This window comes from Chiloscyllium plagiosum, chromosome 3 (assembly GCF_004010195.1).
Source record: "Chiloscyllium plagiosum isolate BGI_BamShark_2017 chromosome 3, ASM401019v2, whole genome shotgun sequence".
Taxonomy (NCBI): Eukaryota; Metazoa; Chordata; class Chondrichthyes; order Orectolobiformes; family Hemiscylliidae; genus Chiloscyllium; species Chiloscyllium plagiosum.
In genome coordinates, this window is record NC_057712.1 from 79,645,883 (window position 1) to 79,671,325 (window position 25,443).

The 25,443-nt window shown below is 37.3% G+C and overlaps 1 protein-coding gene across 1 annotated transcript; it reads right to left on the reverse strand.

Moving 5' to 3' along the window:
* Positions 1-9,944: 9,944 nt before the first annotated feature.
* On the reverse strand, positions 9,945-25,038 carry gprc6a (G protein-coupled receptor, class C, group 6, member A). The gene is made up of 6 exons (XM_043685070.1): positions 24,777-25,038; positions 22,524-22,827; positions 19,831-20,679; positions 16,985-17,188; positions 13,435-13,558; positions 9,945-12,580 (listed from the first exon to the last, which is right to left on the reverse strand). Exons 1-6 carry the CDS (start codon positions 24,965-24,967, stop codon positions 11,505-11,507), a joined length of 2,748 nt encoding a protein of 915 aa, XP_043541005.1. The 5' UTR covers positions 24,968-25,038; the 3' UTR covers positions 9,945-11,504.
* Positions 25,039-25,443: the final 405 nt, after the last annotated feature.

Genomic DNA, 25,443 nt, shown 5'->3' on the forward strand with positions numbered 1-25,443 from the left:
TGGGTTTAAGTGGGAGGGAGTACAAAAGGCTGTCTACTGTCACCTGAACAATTCAATCTGTGCACTGGACAAATACTTAGCGAATTAGATATATTTTCAATTAGACAATTTAGATGTACTTAAAACCTGGAGGCGAGAACATAACAAACTTGCAGTACTCTGATGACACAGCATTTCTTGAAGATTCAGAAGAGGCATGACAAAATATTGTGGACCTAGGGGCATGATTAACCTTTCCCTGGAATTGGCAAGCAAGGTGATGAGGACAACATATTTTGGTGATTGATTATAGAGAAATACTTACCCTCCTCTTTACACCTTAACAATTAAATGCTGTGAGAAAATGTCTATTGGAGACTTTCTCAACTTGCCACCAATTTGCACCCTTCAGTGAGCATTTAAGCTCTTGGTGGAATAATGTGAGGCAAGTTACTGATGGAGGATTCCTAGCTTCTGATCTGCTCTTGTAGTGGCAGTGTTTAGACAGCTAGCTTAGTTCCACTTCTGGTCAATGATAATCCTCAGGATATTTATTGTGGAGAATCACTATTGGTGGTACTTGAATGCCATGGGGTGAGGTTAGATTCTCTCTTGTTGGAGATGTTCATTGCCTGGCACTTGGATGGTGTAAATGTTACTTGCCAGTTGTCGGCCTGAACCTGGACATTGTCCAGGTTTTGCTGAATTTGGACATAGACTGCTTCTGTATTTAAGAAATTGTTAAAAATGCTGAATATTGGAGTTGGTCATAAGATCATAAGAATTTGGAGTAGAAGTAGGGCATTTATCCCATCAAGTCTGCTGTGCTGAAAAATGAGATCATGGGTGATTTGATAATTCTCAACTCCACTTTCCTGTCTTTTTACTATAACCCTGGGTTTCTTACTAAGTAAAAAATATGTCCATTCAGCTGTGGAAATACCACATGACCCAGATCTGCAGCCCTCTGCAGTAAAGAATTCTACAGTTTCACTATCTTCTGAGGGAAGAAATAATTCTTAATTTCTGTCTTAAATGTGTGAGATTGTGCATCCTGCTTCTAGATTCTTCCCCAAGGGGAAACAAACCTGTCCTCAACTACTCTGTCAAGCCTCCTGAGAATCTAAATTGTTTCAATAAGGTCTCCTCTCGTCGCTCCAAATTTCACTGAGGATGGGCCCAACCTTCTCAACCTCTCTTCATAATAAAATCACTCCATATCTGGGTTGCTGATGGTGGTGCCTGGGACATTGTGTGTAAGTTATGATTCTTTGCGTACGATTCTGCCTTGTTGTTGTTTGATTAGTCTGTAAGATGGATTTCCCAGTTGTGACACGAGTCCCCAGCTGCTATTAAGGTGGACTTTGCATCATCAAAGTATGCACCAATGGTCTTAGATTTGCAGGATGTTTGTACTCAGGCTCGGCCTTTTACAATTCACATCAATGACTTGAATGAGGAGATCCAATACACAGTGGCTAAATTTGTGGAACACACCAAGATAGGTGGGATAGTGTGTTGTGAAGATGACATAAGAAGGATGCAGATAGAGATGGATAGTTTCAGTAAGTGGGCAAAAATCTGGCAGCTGGAGAATATTGCCATGATCTTATTCAATGATGGAGCCAGCTTGAGGGACTGAGTGGACAACATTTGGACCTATTTCACATATTCGTAACAGTTAGATCTCAAGACCCAGCTAAATGTGAAGTTGTTCACATTGTTTGGAAGAACAAAATAAAATTGATTACATAAATGGAGGACAGCAGCAGAATTCTGGGGTGCTGAAGAATCAAGATGGCCTACAGTATGCAAGTACAGTAAGTCATTAAAAAAGCTAATAGGATACTATTCTTTATTATCAGCAGTTTTAAACAAAAAAGATAGCATGCTTCAGTTTTGAACATACCGAAGAAACAACACCTCCATATCTCCAGTTTTGACCTCCTTATTTAAGGAAGAATCACTTGATCCAAAATGTTAACTGATTTCTCTCCACAGATGTTGCCAGACCTGCTGAGCTTTTCCAGTAAATACTGGTTTTGTTTATGATTTCCAGCATCCGCGGTTCTTTCAGTTTATGTTTTGTAAATACATTAAGGAGATTTACTAGATTGATAGCTAGAATGTGTGGGTTGGCTTATGAGGAAAGGCCAGGCTTGTTGCCACTGGAGTTTAGAATAGTGAGGGTGACATGACTGAAGCATGTAAAGTTATGAACAGTCTTGAGAAGGTGTATGCGGAAAGGATGTTTCTATCAATTGATAAGTTCAGAAGTAGGGGACTTAAAAGTTAGGGGTCACCTTTTCAAGACAGAAATTAGGTGCTTTTTATCCTGTCAGAGGGTTTAGAGCCCTCTGCCTTAGCACTGGAAATGGGGCTATTATTTATTTTTAAGGTGGGCCTAGGCAGATTTTTGTTAAACAGGGAATCAAAGGTTTTCAGGGGTGGATGGAATTTTGGAATTCAAAACACACACAGATCAGCTATGATCTTATTGAATGGTGGAGCCAGTTTGGGAGGCAATACAGCTGACTTTTGCTCCTATTTCATATATTCGTAACACTCATGTCTCGAGAGCCGCTGCACTAGTTATGTGTTTTCTGTCATAATCCCCTTGGAAAAGCGCACTGACCCCTGAATGCCCTACTTACAGAATTGTCACAAAAGTTAAAAATTTAATCAATTTATTCAGAATACCCAATTTTTCTGTCTGATGAACCCAGTTTAAAGAAAGCACTGACCAGGTTTCTGTATCTAACAAGAAATGACTATTTAATGCAAATAAATTCATTCTAACAACAAGCAAAGGAATTGTGAAATATAAACTCTGACTTAAACTCTGTCTCTCCTTAAAATATTGCACACACATGCAGACAGATAAATGGAAGAACATAGATATTATGGCTAGAGAAAACAAAATTGAAACACCATTCAATAGCTCCAGTCCAGAGGACTTAATGAGATGTCCTCTTCTTCCTTCCAAGTCCTTCTGCTCTTCTTCCTTCCAAGTCCTCTCTTGTCTTTAGTGAAGACACAGGGCAGTTCAAACACTTTGTTTTTAGTGTCCCAGTCACTGGTTCGATGTAGCAGCTTATGAGAAAATGATGAGTGAGAATAGAGTCATAGAGATGTACAGCACGGAAACAGACCCTTCGGTCCAATCCATCCATGCCGACCAGATATCCCAACCCAATCTAATCCCACTTGCCAGCACCCGGCCCATATCCCTCCAAACCCTTCCTATTCATATACCCATCCTGATGCCTTTTAAATGTTGCAATTGTACTAGCCTCCACCACTTCCTCTGGCAGCTCATTCTATACACATACCACCCTCTGTGTGAAAAAGTTGTCCCTTAGACCTCTTTTATATCTTTCCCCTCTCACCCTAAACCTATGCTCTCTAGTTCAGGACTCACCCACTCCAGGGAAAAGACCTTGTCTATTTATCCTATCTATGCCCCTCATGATTTTATAAACCTCCATAAGATCACCCCTCAGCCTCCGACGCTCCAGGGAAAACAGCCCCAGCCTATTCAACCTCTTCCTATCGCTCAAATCCTCCAACCCTGGCAACATCCTTGTAGATCTTTTCTGAACCCTTTCAACTTTCACATCTTTCTGATAGGAAGAAGACCAGTAACTAGCTATCTTTCAATTTGTTATTACTTCTCTGCAAGGAGAGAGAGGATGTCGTCATTTTTGAGTCCGGAGCCAAAAATGACGACAGCTGCTGCATTTTTTGTAGACAAGGTTATCCACCTGCCCAGGAGCCAATCATGTTGCTGTCAGGTTGATCCATGCAATAGTCCTGACTGAAAAACCAATCAACTGACTGTCTCTGTTGTGCCAGTCACACAATCATGGCGACAGAGTTCTGCAATCTTCTCCCATTGTTTGACAAGGTGACCATATAAATGCATCTCATAATGCATTCCAGTCTTGTGTTTTAAAATGATGATATTTCTTCCCACAGGTTCCTTGGTTGAAAACACTATCCTTTGCCCATTTGGTCCACAATCCATAAGTAAAGAAAAAAATGAAAAGATGTGGTCCTTACATATTGTCGAACCTGATACAACAGGATATTTTATGTTTTCTGTTGGGAAAATGTGTTATTATAATAGCTTATTAATTTGAAAATCTAAATTGGATTTAATTAAACAATAAATAATTAGTTAAAATTACCTTTAACATTCTCACTGGTGTCTGAGTTCAGTCACTGCAATACTGAATGTTGTCTGCCATGCTGAAGTGTGTTTCATTAGAGAGAGGTGATTGAAGGAAAAGTATCCCTGTGGGAGAATTGTAACTGGAAAGTGCAAATGGTTTGTCTGTGGTTGTTTGGTTAAAAGCATGGTATTTGACTGGTTCAGGAATTCAGCTCCATCCTATCGACCCCACATTTAACTGCATGGGTGTTAGCCTGCATTTGAGAAACTCCACCTTAGGATAAATACTTTGTCATTCAAATGTCATAATGCCTCATTGTCGGATACTTTAACAGTAGCATTGCACTTGAATTTAGCACAGTGCCTGTGATTCCGCAACCTGCAGAGGAAAGCAAGACAATCGACATGGCTGCAGTAATGACATATTAGGTATTCCCCAAAATATTGAGGCATCACAACTCTGTCTTTGCCTTATGCTCACATTAACTGTATTGAGAGTGTGACTTCACTGAGTTGGAGATCATTTTTACTACACTGGAGGCAAAGTTCTATCACTGAATGTTATTTTTATTACTTGGCAGAATTACATGAAGGTCAAGATGAGCAACAGCAGTTGAGAAATCAGCAGCAGAGAGAGGCAGAACAGCAGCAGAAAACATAGCAACAGATAAACAGAAAAGCCAGCATTAGAGAGAATAGTTGCGGAAAGAAACAGCCTCAGGAACTCCAGCAGCAGAGAGACACAGCATCAAGGAGTCACAGCAGGAAGTCACCACAACAGTGAAGCACAACATCAGGGAGTCAGACAGTAGAGGAGGAGACACAGTATTAGCAGCAGCATCAGCTGGAATAGCAGCAGCCATCTCCAAAAAGCTGTTAATAGTTGTACCTTTAAGTCCTACCCTAAACCATTCCAAATCATTACCTCTCTTTCCTCCTTCATAACTTTCGTTAAAACCTACATCTTTGACCCAATGTTTGGTAAGTGGCCTAGTATTTCATCAAATGATGAGGTTTCAAATGTTGCTGTCCAATGTTGCTTTAAAACCTTGAGCATTTCATTTTGTTAAAGGCATTATATAAATAAAGGTTGCTTAGAGCTAGGGAAAGAACATAGTGGTGCAATTTAAAGGAGACAGTATTTCAGTAGAGGCACACTTCTAACATTCTAAACATGCCTCCAGAGGTCCAGGGCCTGTAACTGGGCATTACAAACATTTGAAACCTAATAGGAACCATATTGTGAATTAAGGATAATGATGCCTTTAAACTAAGAGCTACTCACATGTGTATGAAGACCTTTGTCATCAAGATGGGACCCAGGTTTGATTCCAGCCTCGGCTGACTGTAGCGTCTGGAGTTTTGTATACTTTCCCTGTGTCTGGGTGGATTTCCTCTGGATGCTCCGGTTTCCTCCCACAATCCAAAGATTGTGCAGTTTAGGTGGATTAGCCATGCTAAATTGCCCAAAGTATCTAAAAATGTTCAGGCTAGGCGGATTATCCATGGGAAATGCAGGGTTACAGGGCTAGGGTTGGAGAGTGGATGTGGGTGGGATGCTTTTCAGAAGGTCAGTGTTGACTCAATGGGCCAAATGGCCTGCTTCCACACTGTAGGGATTCCATGGTTCCATATCAGAACAAGAAGGAGCCACACTGACTGACCAAAGGATCTGGCATACGTGCTTTACCAATGTCTATCGAAATGACCACCTTCTTTACTTCAGGCATATTCTGGGGGAGGGCAGGAACTTTTTTTGTAGAATTCCATCGTCTACTATCTATTAATGATTCACACAGTTGACTGTTGCCATGTTTTTGAAGTCAGGATGTGTCAGTTCACACTCCCGATCTGTTCAGGTGTCAAAATAGACAATGACTAATTACCCGGAGACAAGAAACACCCACTTAAAATGTGGAAGATTACACCCGTAAGGAGTTCAAGAGTGTTACTATTGTAGCGACCATGAGACAATGAAATGGCAATAGGAGTTAAGGTGCCCAAAGAAATACTGATGGATTCAACCTTATTCACTGACTAAGATCGTCAAATTGTTCTTTGAATTGAACAATCAGTGCAGCAGTAAGGTTTAGGATTGAAAGACCATAAGGCCATAAGACATAGGAGCAGAAATTAGGCCATATAGCCCATCAAATCTGCTCTGCCATTCAATCATGACTGATAAGTTTGTCAACCCCATTCTCCCACTTTCTCCCCGTAACTCTTGATCCTCTTTGTAATCAAGAACCTATCCATGTCCGTCTTGAATATACTCAATGACCTGGCCTTCTATGGCAGTGAATTTCATAGATTCACCACTCTCTGGCTGAAGAAGTTTCTCCTTAACTTCATTCTAAAAGGTCTCTCCTTACTCTAAGGCTGTGCCCTCGGTTCCTCATCTCTCCTATCAATGGAAACATCTTCCCAACATCCGCTTTGTCCAGGCCATTCAGTATTCTGACTGTAGGAAAAGCAAAACACAGAATGCAGTTCCTCTTCAGAAGAGGAGAGAAAAAAAAACCAAAAGGAAGTTGTAGAGGAATGTCAACCAACCTTAGAACCAGTAAGAAGCACAAAGATGCTGGGAATGTTCACATCATTTCATGATTTAGTTTGATTGCACCAATGTACCCATTTGGAAGCTACATGCTGCACCCACTTCCTCCTGATTTGGAGAACCTGTTGGACTATAACCTGGTGTTGTGTGATTTTCCACTTCCTCCTAACTTTGATAGCTCCAGCATCTCAAGATTGGGCAATCATTGGGCACTGTGTGCTGTCATCAGCAGCAAAACTGTATTTGAAAGCAATCTGCAACCTCATAGTCTGGCATATCCCCACTCTGCTGTTATCATCAAGCTAGGAATAAAGTCTGGCTCAATAAGGAATGGAGCAGGGTGTGTCATGAGTAAATAACACCAGGCGTACTTAATAATGAGGTGTTAGCCTGGTAAAGCTAAAAATCAGGTTTACTCATGTGTCAAATAGCATAAGCAGCAAGTGTTAGACAGGGCAAAGCAGTCCACAAGTAATACACAGTGCTAAATAATTCCACTGTCAACGGATCATATTTAAGCTCTGCAGTTATCCGACATCCAGTGGACAATTTAACAACTCAACGGAGGAGAAAAAGGAATGGGGTCAAGTATGTTTTTCCCGCTTGTTGCTTCTCTACCGTAATTGCCCATTAACAATGTCACGTGAGAAAAGCATGAATACAAAAATGATGCAAAACAATTTAGTTGTATTGTATGCTAAGTGCAATCATCTGTAGTCTGCATTGTTTAATGATGCAGTAGGTAATCTCTGTTTACTTCAAAACTAAGTTAGGTTACTAAGCACCTTATTTCTATGCCTAAGGCTGAGTAATTGTAATTCCCCAGAATTTCGGATAAAATGTTACATTGTGTAATATGATCCTTCATATGTTATTACATTTCTGATGTTAACTTTGATAGCATGAAACATTTAATGTTCTTGCTCAATATTGAGACAGAGGAACATGATCTGATTGTGCTTGGGGTTCAGGTGTCCAAAGTAATTTACAGATTTATGATTTCACTGGATTAAAGTTTCAGCAATATTTTAGATATCAAACATTGAAATTTTGAAGTTATTCTCACTTGCTGACCAACATTGGTTCCCAGTCAAGAAATGTTCATTTTAGAATCTTTTTCTTGGCTGTCAGCGGTTTGACCCCTTCCTATGTCTGTAGTTTCCACCAATCCTGCAATTTACCAAGATATCTAGAATCCTCTAATACTGGCCTAATATGTCTGATTTTAATGTCTTCAACATTTGTAGTTGTGTCAAGCTTCCATGCTCTGGAATGATTTTCCTATACCCTGCTGTGACTCTACTTCACTTACCTTGCTAGGGCTTCTTGTTGCTACATTCGGTCAAGTGTGGCCTTGATGTTAAGGACTATCACTCTCACCTCATCTCTGGGATTCAACTCTTTTGCCCAGGTTTGAAAGAAGGCTGTAAAGATATCAAGAACTGAGTCGCTCTGGCAGAACCCAACTGAGCATCTTTGAGGATGTTTTGCGAATTCAGAAGTGCCTGATCACACTGTTGATGATCACCTTCCACCAACTACTAATGATTGAGAGTAGGCTGATGGAACAATAACTGGCTGGGTTGGATTTGTCCTACTTTTTATGTACAAGACATACCTAGGCAAATTTCCACATGTTAAGGTAGGTGCCAATGTTGTAGCTGTACTGGAATAGCTTTGCTGAAGGAACAGCAAGGTTCTGGAGCACAAGTCTTCAGTGCTATTGCCGGAATACTTTAAGGGTCCAGAGCCTTTGCTGTATTCAGTGCCTTGAGCCATTTCTTGATATCACATGGAGTGAATCGAATTGGCTGATACTGGCATCTGTGCTGCTGGGGACCTCTGGCAGAGGCTGGGTTGGATTACTTGCCACGTCTGGCCAAAGATTGTTACAAATGCTTTAGCCTTATCTTTTGCATCACTATGCTAGGCTTCCCTGTGATAGAGGAAGGAGATTTTTATGGAGCATCCTCCTCCATCAAATTGATTAATTGTGCACCACTATCTTCAATTATATGTGACAGGACTGAAGAGTTTAGATCACATCTGACAGTTGTAGAATTGCTTAGCTCTGTCTATTATTTACTGTGTATGCAGTTTGACATGCAAGTAGTACCGTTTTGTAGCTTAACTAGTTTAAAATCACATTTTTAGGTAAGCCTGTTGCACTCCTGTAACCCTAATTGAATTCTGAATGGTTATAAGCTTTGCTCAAATTGTTACTTGATGCAAGATCCTAAATAATTTTTCAGGTGCTTTATTTGCTGTTGATTGTCTTTCAGCAATCTTATTTAGAATTGCATTGCATTTTGTTATATCACCAATTATTTGTTTATGGAGTCAGAAGCTATTCAATAAAAATGGGAATACTCCCGCAGTTGGACAAGCTGGAGTTTCTGCTAGATATGTTGATACTTTTAACCACAATTCACCTAAAATAATACAAATGGTTGAAACATTTTAAATGCAATTGTGTTTAACTGGACTTGAGCTTCCAAAATGTTTTATACTAGCTTTAAAGAAGTGGTAAAATCTGGCTCCACCTACACAACTGGTACACTTGTAAATCAAACTAACCATTGCTAGATTACACTAATAACTTCTGTTTATTGATCATCAAGGGAACTCTTAGAACTAAACTGTTTTATGACAAGGATATGAATAGGAAAATTATAACTTTTGAATGTATTTTTTCTTAATTGACATATGCCAATATAACTAACAAATTGTCCTGGACACAACTTTTTAAAGTCATTTTGCATTATTTAAAGTTATGTTAATAGCAGTTGGCACACATACACTGATCAATAATATTTATAATTTCTGATAGACACACCTTAAATAAACTAAATTACATAATTTATCATTCTTTAGAAATATTTTAAGACACTCTTCTTCAAAAAAAACCTGAAATATTGCCAAATATGCAAATGACGTGAGCAGTAACTCGACAGAAATAAAATCCCTCACGCATTCAGGGCAATTTTGAGTGCACCTTATGACTGGATAAGTGATGGCTCCTAGGCGAAAACTTCAGGCTATTGTGTTTGAAAGCTCTTAATGATGTTCTGATGGCTTCAAACCTTTTTATTGCATTAGTGAGACAAAGCATGACCTAAAGAAGAAAGTTAGCATTTGTTTTGTGTTTTCGTTAAGCCACTTTTTTTTAATGTATAAGTTCCTACCGCAAATGTGATGTAAGAAACTGGTCTAAATTTTCATGTAAACACAACCTTGGAAACTCCTGGCCAATTAAGAATTCTACTAACAAAGAAAGTAATTCAAATTTAGGTTTACTTAAACAGTAATTTTCAATGCATTCAAAAATATCAATGTGTTAATTCTGTACATATTTTTCGATCAGGTATTTATACATACTTTGTTATATTTAAAAATTAAAATTAAAATATATTAATAAAAATAGAGCATAATATACACAACTGTGAAAGTAATAATTGAACTACTTAACATGAATGTGATTCCAAGTTGCTAGTGGCTAGATTCTAGTGCTATCAATATTACTTAGAATATTAGGATTTTCCTGGTTTCTACATTTTCATTATTTTTGCCAATTTTATTGGCCAATATTAATAGCCATACAGTACAACTGCACAAAATATGAGATATTAACAAACAATATACTCAATATTTATACAAATTTCAGAAGCCATAGCATATTAATTTAAAAGTAGTTTTGATTGATACATGAATGGTTGTAGCATGTTACTCATCCCTTTCCTGTATTAACTTGCTGGCTTACTCAACCCCATCTATTTTTGCACCATTGCTGCAGATGAAACCATTTCAAAGTTTATTTTGGTAAATTTCTTTCTCTGAAGTATAGTCAATCTGTATGATGAAGTATAATGTACTTCAGGATCACCTGAGGTTTTCCATACCAAATAAATGCATCATCATATACTTTCAGACAGAAAAGTCAACATTTTTGCTGACCAACGTCTCACCCAGAAGTGAAACTTTGTGAAAGATCTGAAAACAGGCCAGCAAGCACCACCCAAGTTATAAAACGAGGTGGAATTAAGATGTGAGTCAACATCTTGTTATATGTTCTTCTTTTTGGGGTGATATCTAACATCCTTGCCATGCCTGAAAGGATGCTTTTGCCCTTCCTTATATTACTGCAAATTGCTTGGTGGTGGTGTGCAAATGATGGTATAAAGAAGGGAAAATTAAGAATAAGAGATATTCATTTTAAAATGATACTTATGTTTCCATAGCATCCTATAGAAAGAATCTTAGTCATTGTTTCACATTGGATAAGATATAAAATTAATATATTAGAAAATATATGTAGTAAAAAATGACATTATATGCATCCTCTGATATCTAATAAGATCTCAATATTTAGAAATTTTACGTTCAAATAACTTGGATCTTTTAAACTCTAATCTTTAAAAAGATAGGCAAGATTAGAAATATTACAAACATTCCTTCTCCGACCATGATCATTAATTATATGAATTATTTCCTCATCAGGAGGACAGGTATGAGGTAAGAAGTGACTTTGCTTCTGTAAATTAATAATGCCCACTACGTGGAACTGTTACATTTGTAATGTGGGGAAATCAATCTCCAACCTTTCATAAAAGTGCAATTTGTTTGTTGCGCTGAACCACTGTGTTAGGCAACCAAGGCCCAAAAATTACAAAGTGAATAATGCTACCGGGCTAGATTGAACCGACCATAATGTAGACTCAAATGTAAAACAGCTTCAATGTGAAGTGATTTAATCTGTGTGCAAAACATTTTTAGTCAATTTTTGCAAATCAACAATTACCAACTAGAACTTCTCTTCCTTGAAACACAAGTGAATCCATTGTTTTGTGCAGCAGAAGTGATGCTAAGTATCTTTTGACTGTTGTTACTTTTGATGGACTTGCAGGACTTGTTATGTCCTGAGTCGTTCAGTGAATGTTGACTGTTTGTTATAAGATTTGTGCTTTTTAGTGAATAGTCATACAAATTTTTCAAAAACGAGTTGGTAGTGTTACATTCTTTCTTAAACAGAATAATGTAGCACTTTGGAAAAAACTGACAGCATAATATGCCGTAGGTGGAAGATAAAATTGCAACTACTTCCACTGCTGGGAGATACAAGCCATGAGTGGTTACATAGACAGGTACAAAGGTAATCCATGAAATAAAGTAAATCAACATGCTAAATGTAATAAATTTAGCTTCGTTGTAGTTTTCTGGCAACTTTCTTCCTTTAAAGGCAAAACTAAAACATATCAGCGCAAGAAGTGCTATGTATCCTAACATAACAGCAAATGCCACATAAGAACCCTCATTACATTCTACCAAAATTTCCTTTCGCAATCTGGTATCATCTTTGTGCATTTTTGGTCCATTGAACACCAACCACATTGTACAAATAATAACCTGAAGTCCAGTACAGAAACTTGTAATGAGCCCAGAATGGTAAAAGTTCCTCAAATTATGTTGATTAGCTGGATTAAAGTCGAATGCTAGTAGAATTTTAAGTGATTTTGCCAAAGCACATGAAACAGAAAGAGTAAAGCTGATGCCAAATAAGCACTGTCTGATATTGCAAGTAATGTCATTTGGTTTTCCAATGAAAAAGCCAACACTTAAAAAACTGAACAGCAAAGAGATGAGCATAATGAAACTTATGGTACCACCATTGGACTTAACAGCTGGTGTACTGACATTCTTGAAAAAGATGGAAATTATTATAATGATTAAAACAATTCCAAAAGCTGCAAGAGTTAACAGTACAATAGAAAATCCGTTGCTCCAGTCAAGAAATATAATGCGTTTTTTGTAGCAATGTGCACTTCCACTTGGTGCCCACTCATCAGGTAAACAAAAGTCACATTGCAGTGCATCTGAAATGAAGAGGACAAAAGATCTTACAAGTTAATACATCAAGTTATTAATTTAAACTATCCTCTGGTCTTAGTGGTAAAAGGCCTTTTGTCATTTAACTAGGGACCCTCTAACCTGATTCTTATTCCAGATTTTTGCTAATGCTTCCTCAGGATGAATTGATATTTATGATGATCAGTTGATCCTTATTGTCTAAAATGATCCCAACTTCCTTCCCTGAAAGTCATTTAGCTAAGCTGAGCTGTAATGAGGATAGGAATGCTACAGTTGTCCTCAGTTCTCCTGCAGTAGGAAAGGAATGGAGATGTTTGCTTCTAAACATTGTTCATGGAATTTTACATCAGAAAAAAATATATTTGTGTGAATTGCAAATAAAAACTAGAGAAAGTAACTGTGATATCCTTGGTTGAGTATTCTGCCTGCAGTCACTCCTGAGTTTCAGATGAATAATATCCACTTGAGCAAAATATTGAGGACATGTAGCAATTTATCAGCTCCCTGTAAGTGAGTCAAGAATGAGGGAAGAAAATTGGTCAAAAGTGTGCATGATTGTGAGCTGTATGTTACCATACAACTCAAATTCTACGACAAATGTTCTATTAGGATAGATTTAATATAATTTAAGATTTCCTCTTAAAGTTTCAGGGGTTGAGAGCCACAGTGCTTAACTGTGAAGTGTCTGAGGAGGTGGAGATCTTTTTCTGGGAACAAATTACAATTCTATTACTGTCATTGGAATCCTAATGATGCAAAGATACTAGCCCTCCTGGATATTTCACATGTAATTTAATGTATGACTGTACAAATAGATGACACATACAATAATTTACAAATAGACTTATTTACTACCTACCTTTTGTTTTGGAGTAAGTATTGAAAGTGCAGTTTATACAATCATAACAACATGTATGTTGGCTTTCAGATGACAACTTTATTTGTCCTGGCTGGCACTGGTTTGAGCAGTTAGACACCACAGCCTTTTAAGAAAATGCAAACAATATTTATCAATGTTGAAATGTATGATAATCATAAAATGTGACCTCCAAATATGCTCTCAGCTAATATGCTTGCAAATTCTAATTTTAAAAACAATTTGTGTTTGAAAAAAGTTCATTTTGGAGTAATACTGAGGCCACCTTAGCTTTTCTGAATTGTTAAGCAAAATAAATGAAAAATATCAAGCAAATAGGAAATTTAAATTACATCAATGAAAAAATAATATTTTCCTAGTTCAAAAGTAGCATTTTGCCTCCTTGTCCTCTAAATGTTCGCTCTCTCACCTTAAACTGGTGCCCTCTTGTAGATGACCTTTCCACACTGGGGAAAAAGCCTCTGACGATCTATCCTATCTAGGCCTCTCATAATTTTGTAGACCTCTATCAGCTCACCCCAAACCTCTGTATTTCCAGTGAAAACCAGCCCAGTTTATCCAACCTCTGCTCATAACTAAAACTCTCCAGAATAGGCGACATTCTGATAAATCTTCTCTACAACTTCTCCAAAGCATCCAATGGGTCAATGGGCTAAAAAATGACAGATGGAGTTCAATCTGGGTAAACGTGAGGTATTGCATTTTGGTACAACAAACAAGGGTGTGTTTTATACATTTAATGGTAGGGCCTTGGGCAGTGTTGTAGAACAGAAGGACCTAGGGGTGCAGATACATAATTCTTTGAGGTTTGTGTCACATATAGACAGCATGGTTAAAAAGGGGTTTGACATGCTTGCCTTCATTGCCCAAAACTTTGAATATAGGTGTCAGGAAGTCAGGTTGAGATTGTACAGGACATTGGTGAGGCCTCTTCTAGAATACTGTCGAGAGTGTGGTGCTGGAAAATCATAGCAGGTCAAGCAACATTCGAGGAGCAGGAGAATCGACGTTTCGGCATAAGCCCTTCATCATTCCAGTACCACACTCTTGACTCTGATCTCCAGCATCTGCAGTCCTCAGTTTCTGCTACTTCTAGAATACTGTGTCCAGTTATGGTCGCTCTGTTATAGGAAGGATATTATCAAGGTGGAGAAGGTTCAGAAGAAATTTACCAGGATGTTGCCGGATTTGGAAGGTTTGACTCATAAAGGAAGGCTGGATAGGCTGGGAGCATAGGAGGTTGTGAGGTGATCTGATAGAAGTATATAAAATAATGAGATGTATAGATAGAGTTAATGGTAGTTACCTTTTCCCTAGGACAGGGAATTTCAAGAGTAGGGGTTACATTTTTAATGTGCAACGGAAGAGATTTAAAAAAGATATAAGAGGCAGGTTTTTTACACAGAGGGTGGTTCGCGTATGGAATGAACTTCCTGAGAAAGTGGTGGATGCGGGTACAATTACAGCATTTAAAAGACATTTGGATAGATACATGCCTGGGAAAGGTTTGGAGGGATATGGGCCAGGAGCAGGCAGGTGGGACTAGTTTAGTTTGGGATTATGTTCAGCATGGGCTGTATGGACTGAAGGGTCTCTTTCTGGGCTGTATGACTCCATGAAGTTCTTCTGGTCGTGTGGGTGACCAGAACTGAATGCAATATTCCAAATATGGCCTAACTAAAGTTTCACGTAGCTATAAAATAACTTGTCGACATTTGTACTCGATGCACTGGCCAATCAAGGCAAGCATGTTGTATGCCTTCTTCCACTTCTCTACCTGTGTTGCTGCTTTCAGGGTTCTATGGACTGGCACATCTAGATCCCTCCATATATCAGTGCTCCTAAGGGTTCTATCATTTATTGTATAATTTGCACCCAAATTTGATCTTCCAAAATACAATACAGTGCATTTGTCCAGAATAAATTCCATCTGCTGAAATCTGCAATCTATCTATATCCCACTGTATTCTTTGACAATCCTGTTCACTATCTGCAACTCTGCCAATTTTGGTGTCATCCACAACCTTGCTAATCAGACCACCTACATTTTCATTCCAGATCATTTATATGTATTGCAAACACTAATCTCCATTCCAAAAAATACCCTCCCATTTCTACTGCCTGTCTTCTATGACCAATCCAGTTTTGTATCCATCTAGCCAGCTCATCCTGACTCCCATTTCACTTGTCCTTTTGTACCAGTTTGCTATGAGATACCTTATCAAATACCTGACTAAAGTCCATGTTGACAACATCCACTGCCTTTCCCTCATCAATCTTTCTTGTCATCTCCTCAGAAAACTCAATCAAGTTGTTGATTCCACCCCCACACAAATCCACACTGCCGATCACTAACCAGTCCATTCGCTTCAAAATGTGAATGAAATGTGTCTCTCAGTATCTTCTCCAACAACTTCACCAGCACTGACGTCAGGCTCGCCAGCCTGTAATTACCTGAATTATCCCTTCATAAACAAAGGAATAACATTGGCCATTCTCCAGTCCTCTAGAACTCATCTGAGGCCAAAGAGGATGCAAAGATATCTGTGCAGACCCCAGATATTTTCTTCGCACAGTATCCTGGGATGAATCCCATTTAGGGACTTGCCTACCTTAATACATTTCAAAACACCTAACACTTTCTCCTTCATTATGTTGATCTGCCCAAGAATATTCACACACATTTCCCTAGCCTTAACTAGCCTCACACCCCTCTCTTTGGTGAATACTGATGTACTCGTTAAGGATCTCACCCATTTCCTCTGGCTCCACACATAATCTCCCATGTATAATACCCCAATCCTATAACATGTCAAATACCATCTGAAAATCCAAATGTTCCACCTTCACCAGCTCCCATTTATCTATCCTTTTAGTTATACCCCTCATACAACTCTAAAAGATTTTTGAAATATTACTTTCCTTCTATAAATCCAAATCAACTTGACATAATTATATTGGATTTTGAAAGGTTCTTTGTGGTGTACAAGCTCCTTGCATGTGCTATTGGAGGTGAAGGTGTAGAAAAGAGGGGATCTTGGAAACTTGTGAGAAAATAAGCTGAAGGTTGTCCTTTCTCTCCAGTGTGATCCTGGGGCAGTGGACAGTTTTGGGGAGTAGTGGTCTGATGACACACTGATGTAGTGCAGCCAGATCTGGTGATGTGATTAAAACCAACATGTTTGATCCTACATTTTTGGATGTAAGTGAAGAACACTGAAGGCAGAAGTTGTGCAGCAATGCTGAGAAAGGTATGGGCATCACGGGAGATACTGGGATAACCAGAGAAAGGGGAGGGAGTGGTCAGGTGGTCCATGATCCCTGTTTCGCCACCAATGCCTCCAATTGTCCCCATATGGGACAAACAGAGGTTCCCCTTCAACCTGGCAGGCAGGCCATCCTAGTTTCCTGATGGAAAGGCAGTCACTTTTCCTAAGAAGATATTTGGTAATATTACTGGCAATAATATTTTGGTGCTATGTGAAATCCTAAAAGGTAAGAGCTAAGAATGATTAATATTGAACAAAATTACCTTTAAACAATTGAGCTTTGAATCTCTCACTGTAATTTTATTCTCCTCTATATCATATTCAGCAACTTTCCGATTGATCTCCACTTTGCCTTCCATGAAGTTCCACATCACGATATCATATCCAGACATTAAATCGCCTGAAGGATCAAAATGAATCTTTGTTCCTTCATCAGTTATGTTTACTTTCTTCAGGTATTCCAGCAACTGCAGGAAAAGGTAAGGAATAACTAGAATGTTTTTACTTAATATCATCACACTAAGCTTAATTAAATAGGTTGGACTTAATTATATGAATCAATATTGAATTTCAGACTATCACCATTATGAAGATGGTGAAACTTCATTTTGAATCTTCAAAATAATTGCTTGAAGGCATTTAGTCCATAAAAAGCTTTTATTTGTGTTCACTGACTTATTTTCAGAGGCATATCTAGGTAAACTATGGAATATAGAAAAGGACAATTGAGATTCACGTCAGAGAATCTGATTTCATAAGGAGAAATCTGTAAATTGACAAAATGATTTTTTTTGTGTTCAGCAGCATCTAATGCCATCTTTATTTTTAATACAAAATCTGGTATTGCCTTTTATCCATTAACACTTAATTTAACTCCATACTCAATCTTACCTTGTCATTCTTCCAAAACCCTGACAAACCTTGTCACAACTCACTGGAACTGAAAATCAAGCCCCACTATTCCCAGACCTGTCCCAAAGTGCAAGTTTGATTAAACCACCAAATTGCCCAATTTTACCTAACTGTCTAACATAGATTAAAAAGACATATGCACCAATTATTTTTTCTATCAACAAGAAAATTACTATTTTTATAGTCAAGATGTTTAATTAATCAAAAGCAAAGAATAGACACATCAAATTATTAGTTTATAACTTTAGAACTTAAATGGTACCCCTTTTAAAAACGCAGATGCACCTCTAAACTAACAACAAAACAACAAGACTAGACAAGTATTGTGAGTGGGAAAGCAAAAAGAATTAGAGACATGCAGTTCTGGCACCAATCTGGATCACAGATGTTTATGAATGTTTCTTTCTCACAGATTTCTTTTGACTCCTGATTCTTTGCAAATGTGGATACAGGAATTCTGAGTCTTTCATTCACTGGTGAGGATTCAGTGCCTCTAAATGTGCTTTTAGCCCTTTTCCTTTCAGCAAGGGATTTGCAGGGAGAACAAGTTACAGAAAAAGACAAGGGAGAGTGATTAGTTACTGGGGACTTTCTTTTACTTCTCCACCAAGAAGTGAGGGAGAAAGATGGATGTTACCATTATATTGTTCACACCCAAGTCTGCCCAGGAACCAATCCAATGATTGTTGCTATTCTGGGCTCTCTTGAGTTCACAACAACTAATGTCAATTGAAAAGCCTTTCAAAAGATTGTTTCTGAGCATAATTATCCTGAACATAGACATAGTACATTGTGTCTGGAGTGATCCTTCATTGCTTGAATAAGGTAACATTGTAGATACAACTCACAATGTGTTTAAGTGACTTGTTTTTAAAACTGCAAACATTTTACAGGGTTTCTTTAGGTTAAGGCATCTCCCAATTTTAGTCTACAGCCCAAAAAAAAGTAGATGTGAATTTTACAGTGAATATTGTCACTTCTGACCTTATGATGGAGAAAAGGTCATCGATGAAACAATTGAAGATAATTGGGCCAAGTACACAACTCTGAAGAATTCCTAGAGAAATGTCCTTGGATGTGGATGATTGATCTCCATGGCCACAATCATCCTCCTTTGTATTAAGTATAACTTCAACTAGAGAAGAGTCTTGACTTTCATTGACTCCCATATTACTGGGTCTCCTTGATACTGTGTCAAATGTGGCCTTAATTCCAAAGACAGTCACTCTCACCTTGTCTCTGAAGTTCAGATCTTCTGTCCGTATCTGGACCAAGGCTGTAATGAGGTCAGGAACTAAGTGGCCAGGGCAGAAACCACCTAAGCATCAATGAGTAGGATATTATTCAGCAAATGCTACTTGATAGCACTGTCAATGGGTTCTTCCATCACTTTGCTAATGACCAAGTAATTAACTGAAATGGATTTATCCTTTTTTTTGTGGACATGACAACTTAGTAATTTTGCAAATATTGTTCAGTCTGTTTCAGAATTAAAACTTTACTGAATAGTTTGGTTAGGTATGTGGCTAGTTCTGGAGCTTCTGCCTTCAGTACAATTACTGGAATGTTGTCAGGGTCCACAATCTGTGAAAAATCCAATTTTTTCTGCTGTTTCTTTATAGGACGAGGATGACATTCCTTTTACCAGGAGCACAAATAGCAAATGATATGTTAGAAAAAAAATTAAAGTTATAAATTCACATTTATTTTTGTTGGCCCTTGGAGAATTTAACTTACATTTTTGGTTTGGGTGTAAATAAACTGGAATGCTTCCACAGACCATTGAGAGAATGAAAGTAAAGCTGAGGAAAGTGAAAAGAGGGACATGGGCAATATGTAGCAGGTCTAAATAAGGATTAGGAATCGGGGCAAGCTGGGTGGGCCTGCATTGTTCTTTGTTTTTTGTAATTATTTCAGCAGAACTATTCATTCTTTATCTCATTGTTACACTGCAGTACACAACTATATGCGATCAGCCTGTCAACATGCATTAATAAGAGAGATTGTATGTGCTTTAAAACAATTTCTTAGTGTAAACAGTGCTAATAACCTGCTTGCCCCAAATAGAACTATGCACTGTAAAGGCCGAATTGCAGAAAAATTGTTAATATTGAAATTGGATATTGTATACGTAGCATGCAGTTAGACTGAATGGCACATAACGTAATTCATTTTTGTGTCTTAAGATAAGGTTTACCTCCCAAGGTGCAAAGTTGAATGACTTCTGGCAAATTCCTTCATTACATTTTAGTAGCATTTTAAGAGCATGTGCAAGAGCAGTCACCGACCACTGTATATTGGAAGTAACACCTGGGTCAATATAATTCACCAGAAAATCATCCTCCTGGTATTGTATCTCCATGGAATTGTTGACAGTAAGCAGGCTATTAGCCATTGCATGATGCGTATGGTTTGAAAGACATGAATCTAAGTTATAGGTTTGTACATGCGCACAAAGTTTTCGAAGGTTATAGTATTCTGTTAAAAATGTGTTCGAACTTTTAGGATTACGTGGTAAGTTTTTCACATAATTTTGAAATGTGGAAACGTTTCCACTCTTAAATGTAAATCCAACAATATTCCCGAGATTTTGAATGTTCTCTAAACGAGTAATGTTACTGTTAGTTGACCAACTGTCACTGGCAATCCATACTTTACTTATGTTCTGATTGCTTAATTCCTTAAATAGTTGGGTGACATGAGAGCTTTTCCCAAAAATAACAATGACGTTCACTCTTGTTTGGTTGATGATAATGTTTGCTATTTCTTTTATTCTGGAATTAGTTACTTGAACTGATGAGTAAAATGGAATAACTTCTTGAAAAGCAATGCATATGCCTGCTTGCTCTGCTTGTGTGATGAAATTATTTATTCCAGAACGGCTGTATTCTTCATCACTTGCGATAGTTCCAACCCAGTTCCACTGGAACATCTGAACCAGTTTGACCATGCCTTTGGTTTGATACTCATCACTTGGAATTGTTCGAAAAAAAGCAGGAAATCGAGCCTTATCACTGAGGATTTTAGCTGAAGATGAGTAGCTAATCTGTGAAAAATAGAAATGTTCAGAAGTATCAGTCTTGAAGTCTACATTTCTGACATGCTGCATAATTTACGACCATGAGTCCACCATTTATTAAAACTCTAATAGTATAACGTCACACAAAGAAAGTTAGTATTTGCTATTTTTTCCAACAATCAAACCTTTTTGATTTTGTTTTCTCAGTGACTTAAAAATGATGTTGAACATTACCAACTAGAGTTTAAAGTGTCAAGATGGGCTGTGTTAAATGTTCTTATAGAAAAAAGGTATCTTTTGTCTGTCAATTTCTTATAGAGCTTTGCTTTCTAACTAAACAACACTGCCTGATCTTATTACTGCTTATTAGAAGATGATGTGCTGTACAAAAGAAGAGAATGATGCCCACAGTAGTACGAACCATTTTAAAAAACAGTCATGAATTTTGGACATGCCAATGTGAAAAGTACAGTATCAATTTTCACAAGGCCAAACTCTTAGTATCATATCAATCATGTGCTATTACAATCCTGTAATTCGCAATCCCTTATGGCAATGTGATCAAATCAGTTTATCTTGAGGTCAATATAACACACAAAGATGTTATTTTCAAGTAGGAAAGGAAATAAGAGTGCATCTCATGGCAATATAGCTCATGATGAATCATACTGAGATTTCAGCCACCAAAAAGTGTGTCTTTCTACACAATTTCATAAAACTGAAAGCAACTGTGTACATCATGGCAAGTACTTGTGGGACATTTGATAGGATATTATTTGCCACCCTGAAGTTGTTGGATCTGCCCACAACTTTAGAGTTTACCATGAGCACAAGTTAACTTGGAAACCCTGAAATTATAATCTGTCATTCTCTGTTCCTTCTCTTTCATTCCAAACCCCACCCCAAAGCTGGTTAGCAGTGAAATCAGCTGAACTGGTAAAATGCACCCACTTCTGTTCTCATGTCAATGTAAGAAACCACACAAAATGTTGAGCTATGTTCGATGAGGAGGAACTAGCTTTTCTGCCAGGAATTCAGTAATAACTACTGCTAAGCAACCAATCGGATCTTGAAAATATAATACAATTTTAGTGAAACAATGTCAAAAGTCTCGATTATGATTAATTGCTAGGTTTTTCAAAAGTAGATTTTTTAATGACTTTTTAAAAAAATTCTATAATATTTCAGTTTCAACCTCAACGCCATGAGAATGTTTGAAGTTTTATTTCATTCACAATGAAATGTACTAAAAAATTATCTAATTCGTTATGCTTTTCATTTCCTGGTGGCTATCTGTGAGAAATCTTGAATGTGATGGTGTGATGATGACAGCAATTTGGCTCTTTGGAACCCACCAAAGATTGCTGCAATCAATGCTACGTCAAGAGAGTTAAATTCCTCAACATAGAGATTGTGCAATATTTCAATACAGCTTTGTTTCAGACAGAGTGGCTTTTCCACTGACTGCAAAGGTTTGGCCATCAGAGTGAGGGCCAGGGAGTGACATGCTACAGAACGTCTTTTTCTGGTAGTAACAATATTTAACATATTTAAGAAGGGAAAATTATAGGGAGAAAATATCACTACTGAATGTAACACAAATATTTCAGGAGAGAAAAGGTATTGAGGGATATGAAGATTTTATAGGATTATTATCAATCATAAAATGACAGGATAATTGGTCTATTTTTTTTTTTCCTTTTTGTTGTTTTATTTCATCTGCCACCTGAACTCAACAGTGAATTACCATATCGATACACAGCTAGATTTGTAATATTTTTTCTGAATAAGAGTATAAGATTGATACAATCATTTCTAAAATACCTTAACAGCAAAATAACACGTAGATACAATTGAGAAAATGTCCTTACCTGAGGTATCAGTTGGATGTTCAACAACCTTGCAATTGCAATGCTAACCTCTGATGTAGCAGCTCCTACAACTGCCTGTACTGTTGGCCGATAATCTGTATAGTTACACTGTACTTTGACACAATTATCTGTGGAGTTGGAGTTAGAAAGGAACCTCAAGGTTGCTTTTAGTGCTTTTGTAGGATCTGTGCAAGTGTCATAAATTTCATAACCTAGTTTGATTCCAGGCAATAGAGTTGAATTATTCACCATTTCTATGGAGTGGATCAAGGCAAGGGCTTTCACCAAGCCTCGGACATCATACCTGCACATCAGAGTGTAAAGAAAATAGAAACACAAATAAAAAGTTATTAAATAAATGTATGATATTATTCCAATAATTTAACATTATATTGCTATCATTATGATTATTTTAATAAGATATAATGAGATATAAAATATTATTATGATTTCTGTTGTTGTTATTGTTTACCATTGTTGCTACTAGAAAGAAAACTTTCACCAATGCAGTGGAAACAAAAAAATGCTGGAGATCACAATAGGTCAGTCAGCATTCATGGAGAGAGTGCAAGCTAACATTTCGAGTCTAGATCACTCTTCATCAGAGCTTTGATAAGCTGTGATTTCCAGTACTTTTTTGTTTTCAGTACAGATTCCAGCATCTGCAGTAAGTTGCTCCTATTTTCACCAATGTAGCACCATTCATTGCATGAGAACATCCCAAATTATTTGCAGTCAATGAAGTACTTTTTTACGCATTGTACTGATATTATTTAGGAAATATAGCAATGAATTTATGCACTGCTATGATAGTTACAAAACTATACTATCAATTTTTGACTCGTCACCTGTTTTTCAATACCTGGGACCTTTTATTGACTGAAGTATTTTTTAAAACTTACTCATTAAGGTGAAAATCTGACCATGTTGACCCAGGTTCATGAAATTATCATTCCCCAGATTGAAATGAAATTGATATATCACTAAAGTTGGTTGTCACTCAGATCTGTATCACTTGTTTGATTTATACTGTTCTGGAAATTTTACATATTGGGATGAAATATCACCTGCAGATTATCTAGCTTGGGGGATAAAAAAGAAGCCAGAGACAGGAATATACAGAAGAACTGTATTTCAGACAACAGCTTTTGAACAGAGACAGACTGTGAGGAAAGATAGATTTGCAACAGCAGAGTTGGAAAGTTAACTCTCTTAGTTTTCCTGTTTTTCTCTCAAAGTCTCAGCAGTGCCCAGTGTAAAACAAATCAATGAAATATTCATTCATCTAGAACTCACAGACAGCTACAAATTTTACAAAGGATTGAAATCATCAATTGAGAAACTATGGTCTCTGGTTAAATCTGGCACCTCAGGGACTCTAAGGACATTTTAAACAGCATAGTCTTTATTTTTTTTCTTACTAAATGCTCTCCCATTTTTAAACTTTTATACCTGCATTTGTTTGGATGTTTTATAGAGTCATATGGTATAGAAACAGGCCCCATAGTAAAGTCAGAGAGCTTTCAAAGGATGGTCAGGCCAAAAGTTCCACAGCAATTGGGTTGACTCTTACCAGCCCTCTTAAATAGTCTTGTGCCAGCCACTTAGTTGCATCAAACCACAATAAGATGTGATTAATTATAAACAAGTGCTAGCATCCTCCTGTCCTATGGAAAAAAATGTCTGGTATTCCATTATATAACTTAACTAAACAACTTCCTTGTTCATTAAGGGTTCTAATCTCGTAAATGTCTTACAGGATCAGATGGGTCACAGCAACAAATATCATGAAATTTGTTGCCCTATATAACTTTGTGTTGCCACGGGATGTAAACCAATCTAAACCTATGCTCAAGTGGTATTTAAAGGGTTTGACCTGATTTTTAACACAATATCTTCATTTCTATCCTAAAGCAAAATTATGTAAGTAATTTGATCCATCAGCACTTTTAGTTTTATGAAAATTTATAATTTTATTATAAACATCTAAAAGTTTTGAAAAGACGTGCTATGGTAACTTCAATTGTTCAAAATATCTACTTTGGTTACAGCATGCATTATAATGAGCCAAATATTTCCCCTTGAACTCAACGCTTCAAGAACCTCATATCTCACTATTGAATTTAAGATAATATAGTAAACTATTAAAAAGTACTTTAATTTAGAATGATAATCTTTTATACTAATTATACTGATTTAAGTTATTATTAAATGCATACATTTCTTTTGTTACATTTTAAATCAGTCACTTACCCTGTACATTTTTGACTCTCTGGTTTTTTAGCAATTACAACCTTTTCATGTACTGGAATGAGACCTCCAATGATGATATGTCCTGGATCTCTGGTGTTGTCAAAATCATCGAGAATATCACAAGCAAGTACTGTAGTGATAGATAGTACGCAGAAAATGGGAACCATGTACAGAATCATGCTTTGAAACATTTCTAAACTGTTTATGATAATGATAGATTTAAATCAGATTGTGACTGTTCTTTGCACAATCTGCTTTCTGATATCTGCTGGTTACAAGAGAAAGAAAGCCTGAAATATTCAGCCACACCTTACTTAAACGTTTCTACTTCTTCATTGGTGTTCAATGTGGGCTCCTGGCTTGTAGAAATACAATAGGCACCAATCAAAATGGTATGGTGTGTCATCACTGTGCAAGTATTAGATTACAGTTTCATTTGTTTACATCATGTTATGACAAGTTTTACTGTTGACTGCCTTGCCAACTTTATGAATGTGTCAAAAAAGACTGTCACCAAATGGTTAGCTTTGTGTTTAAACATCAGAGGAGTTTTGAAGAAACTATTAGTTTTTCAGTTTGATTCTTGCCCTCCCACTGCAATATGACTTAAGTCCCAGGGCTCTTGGCTAATCTGTTTGGGTCACAAAATGGGCTGAATGTGTGCAGG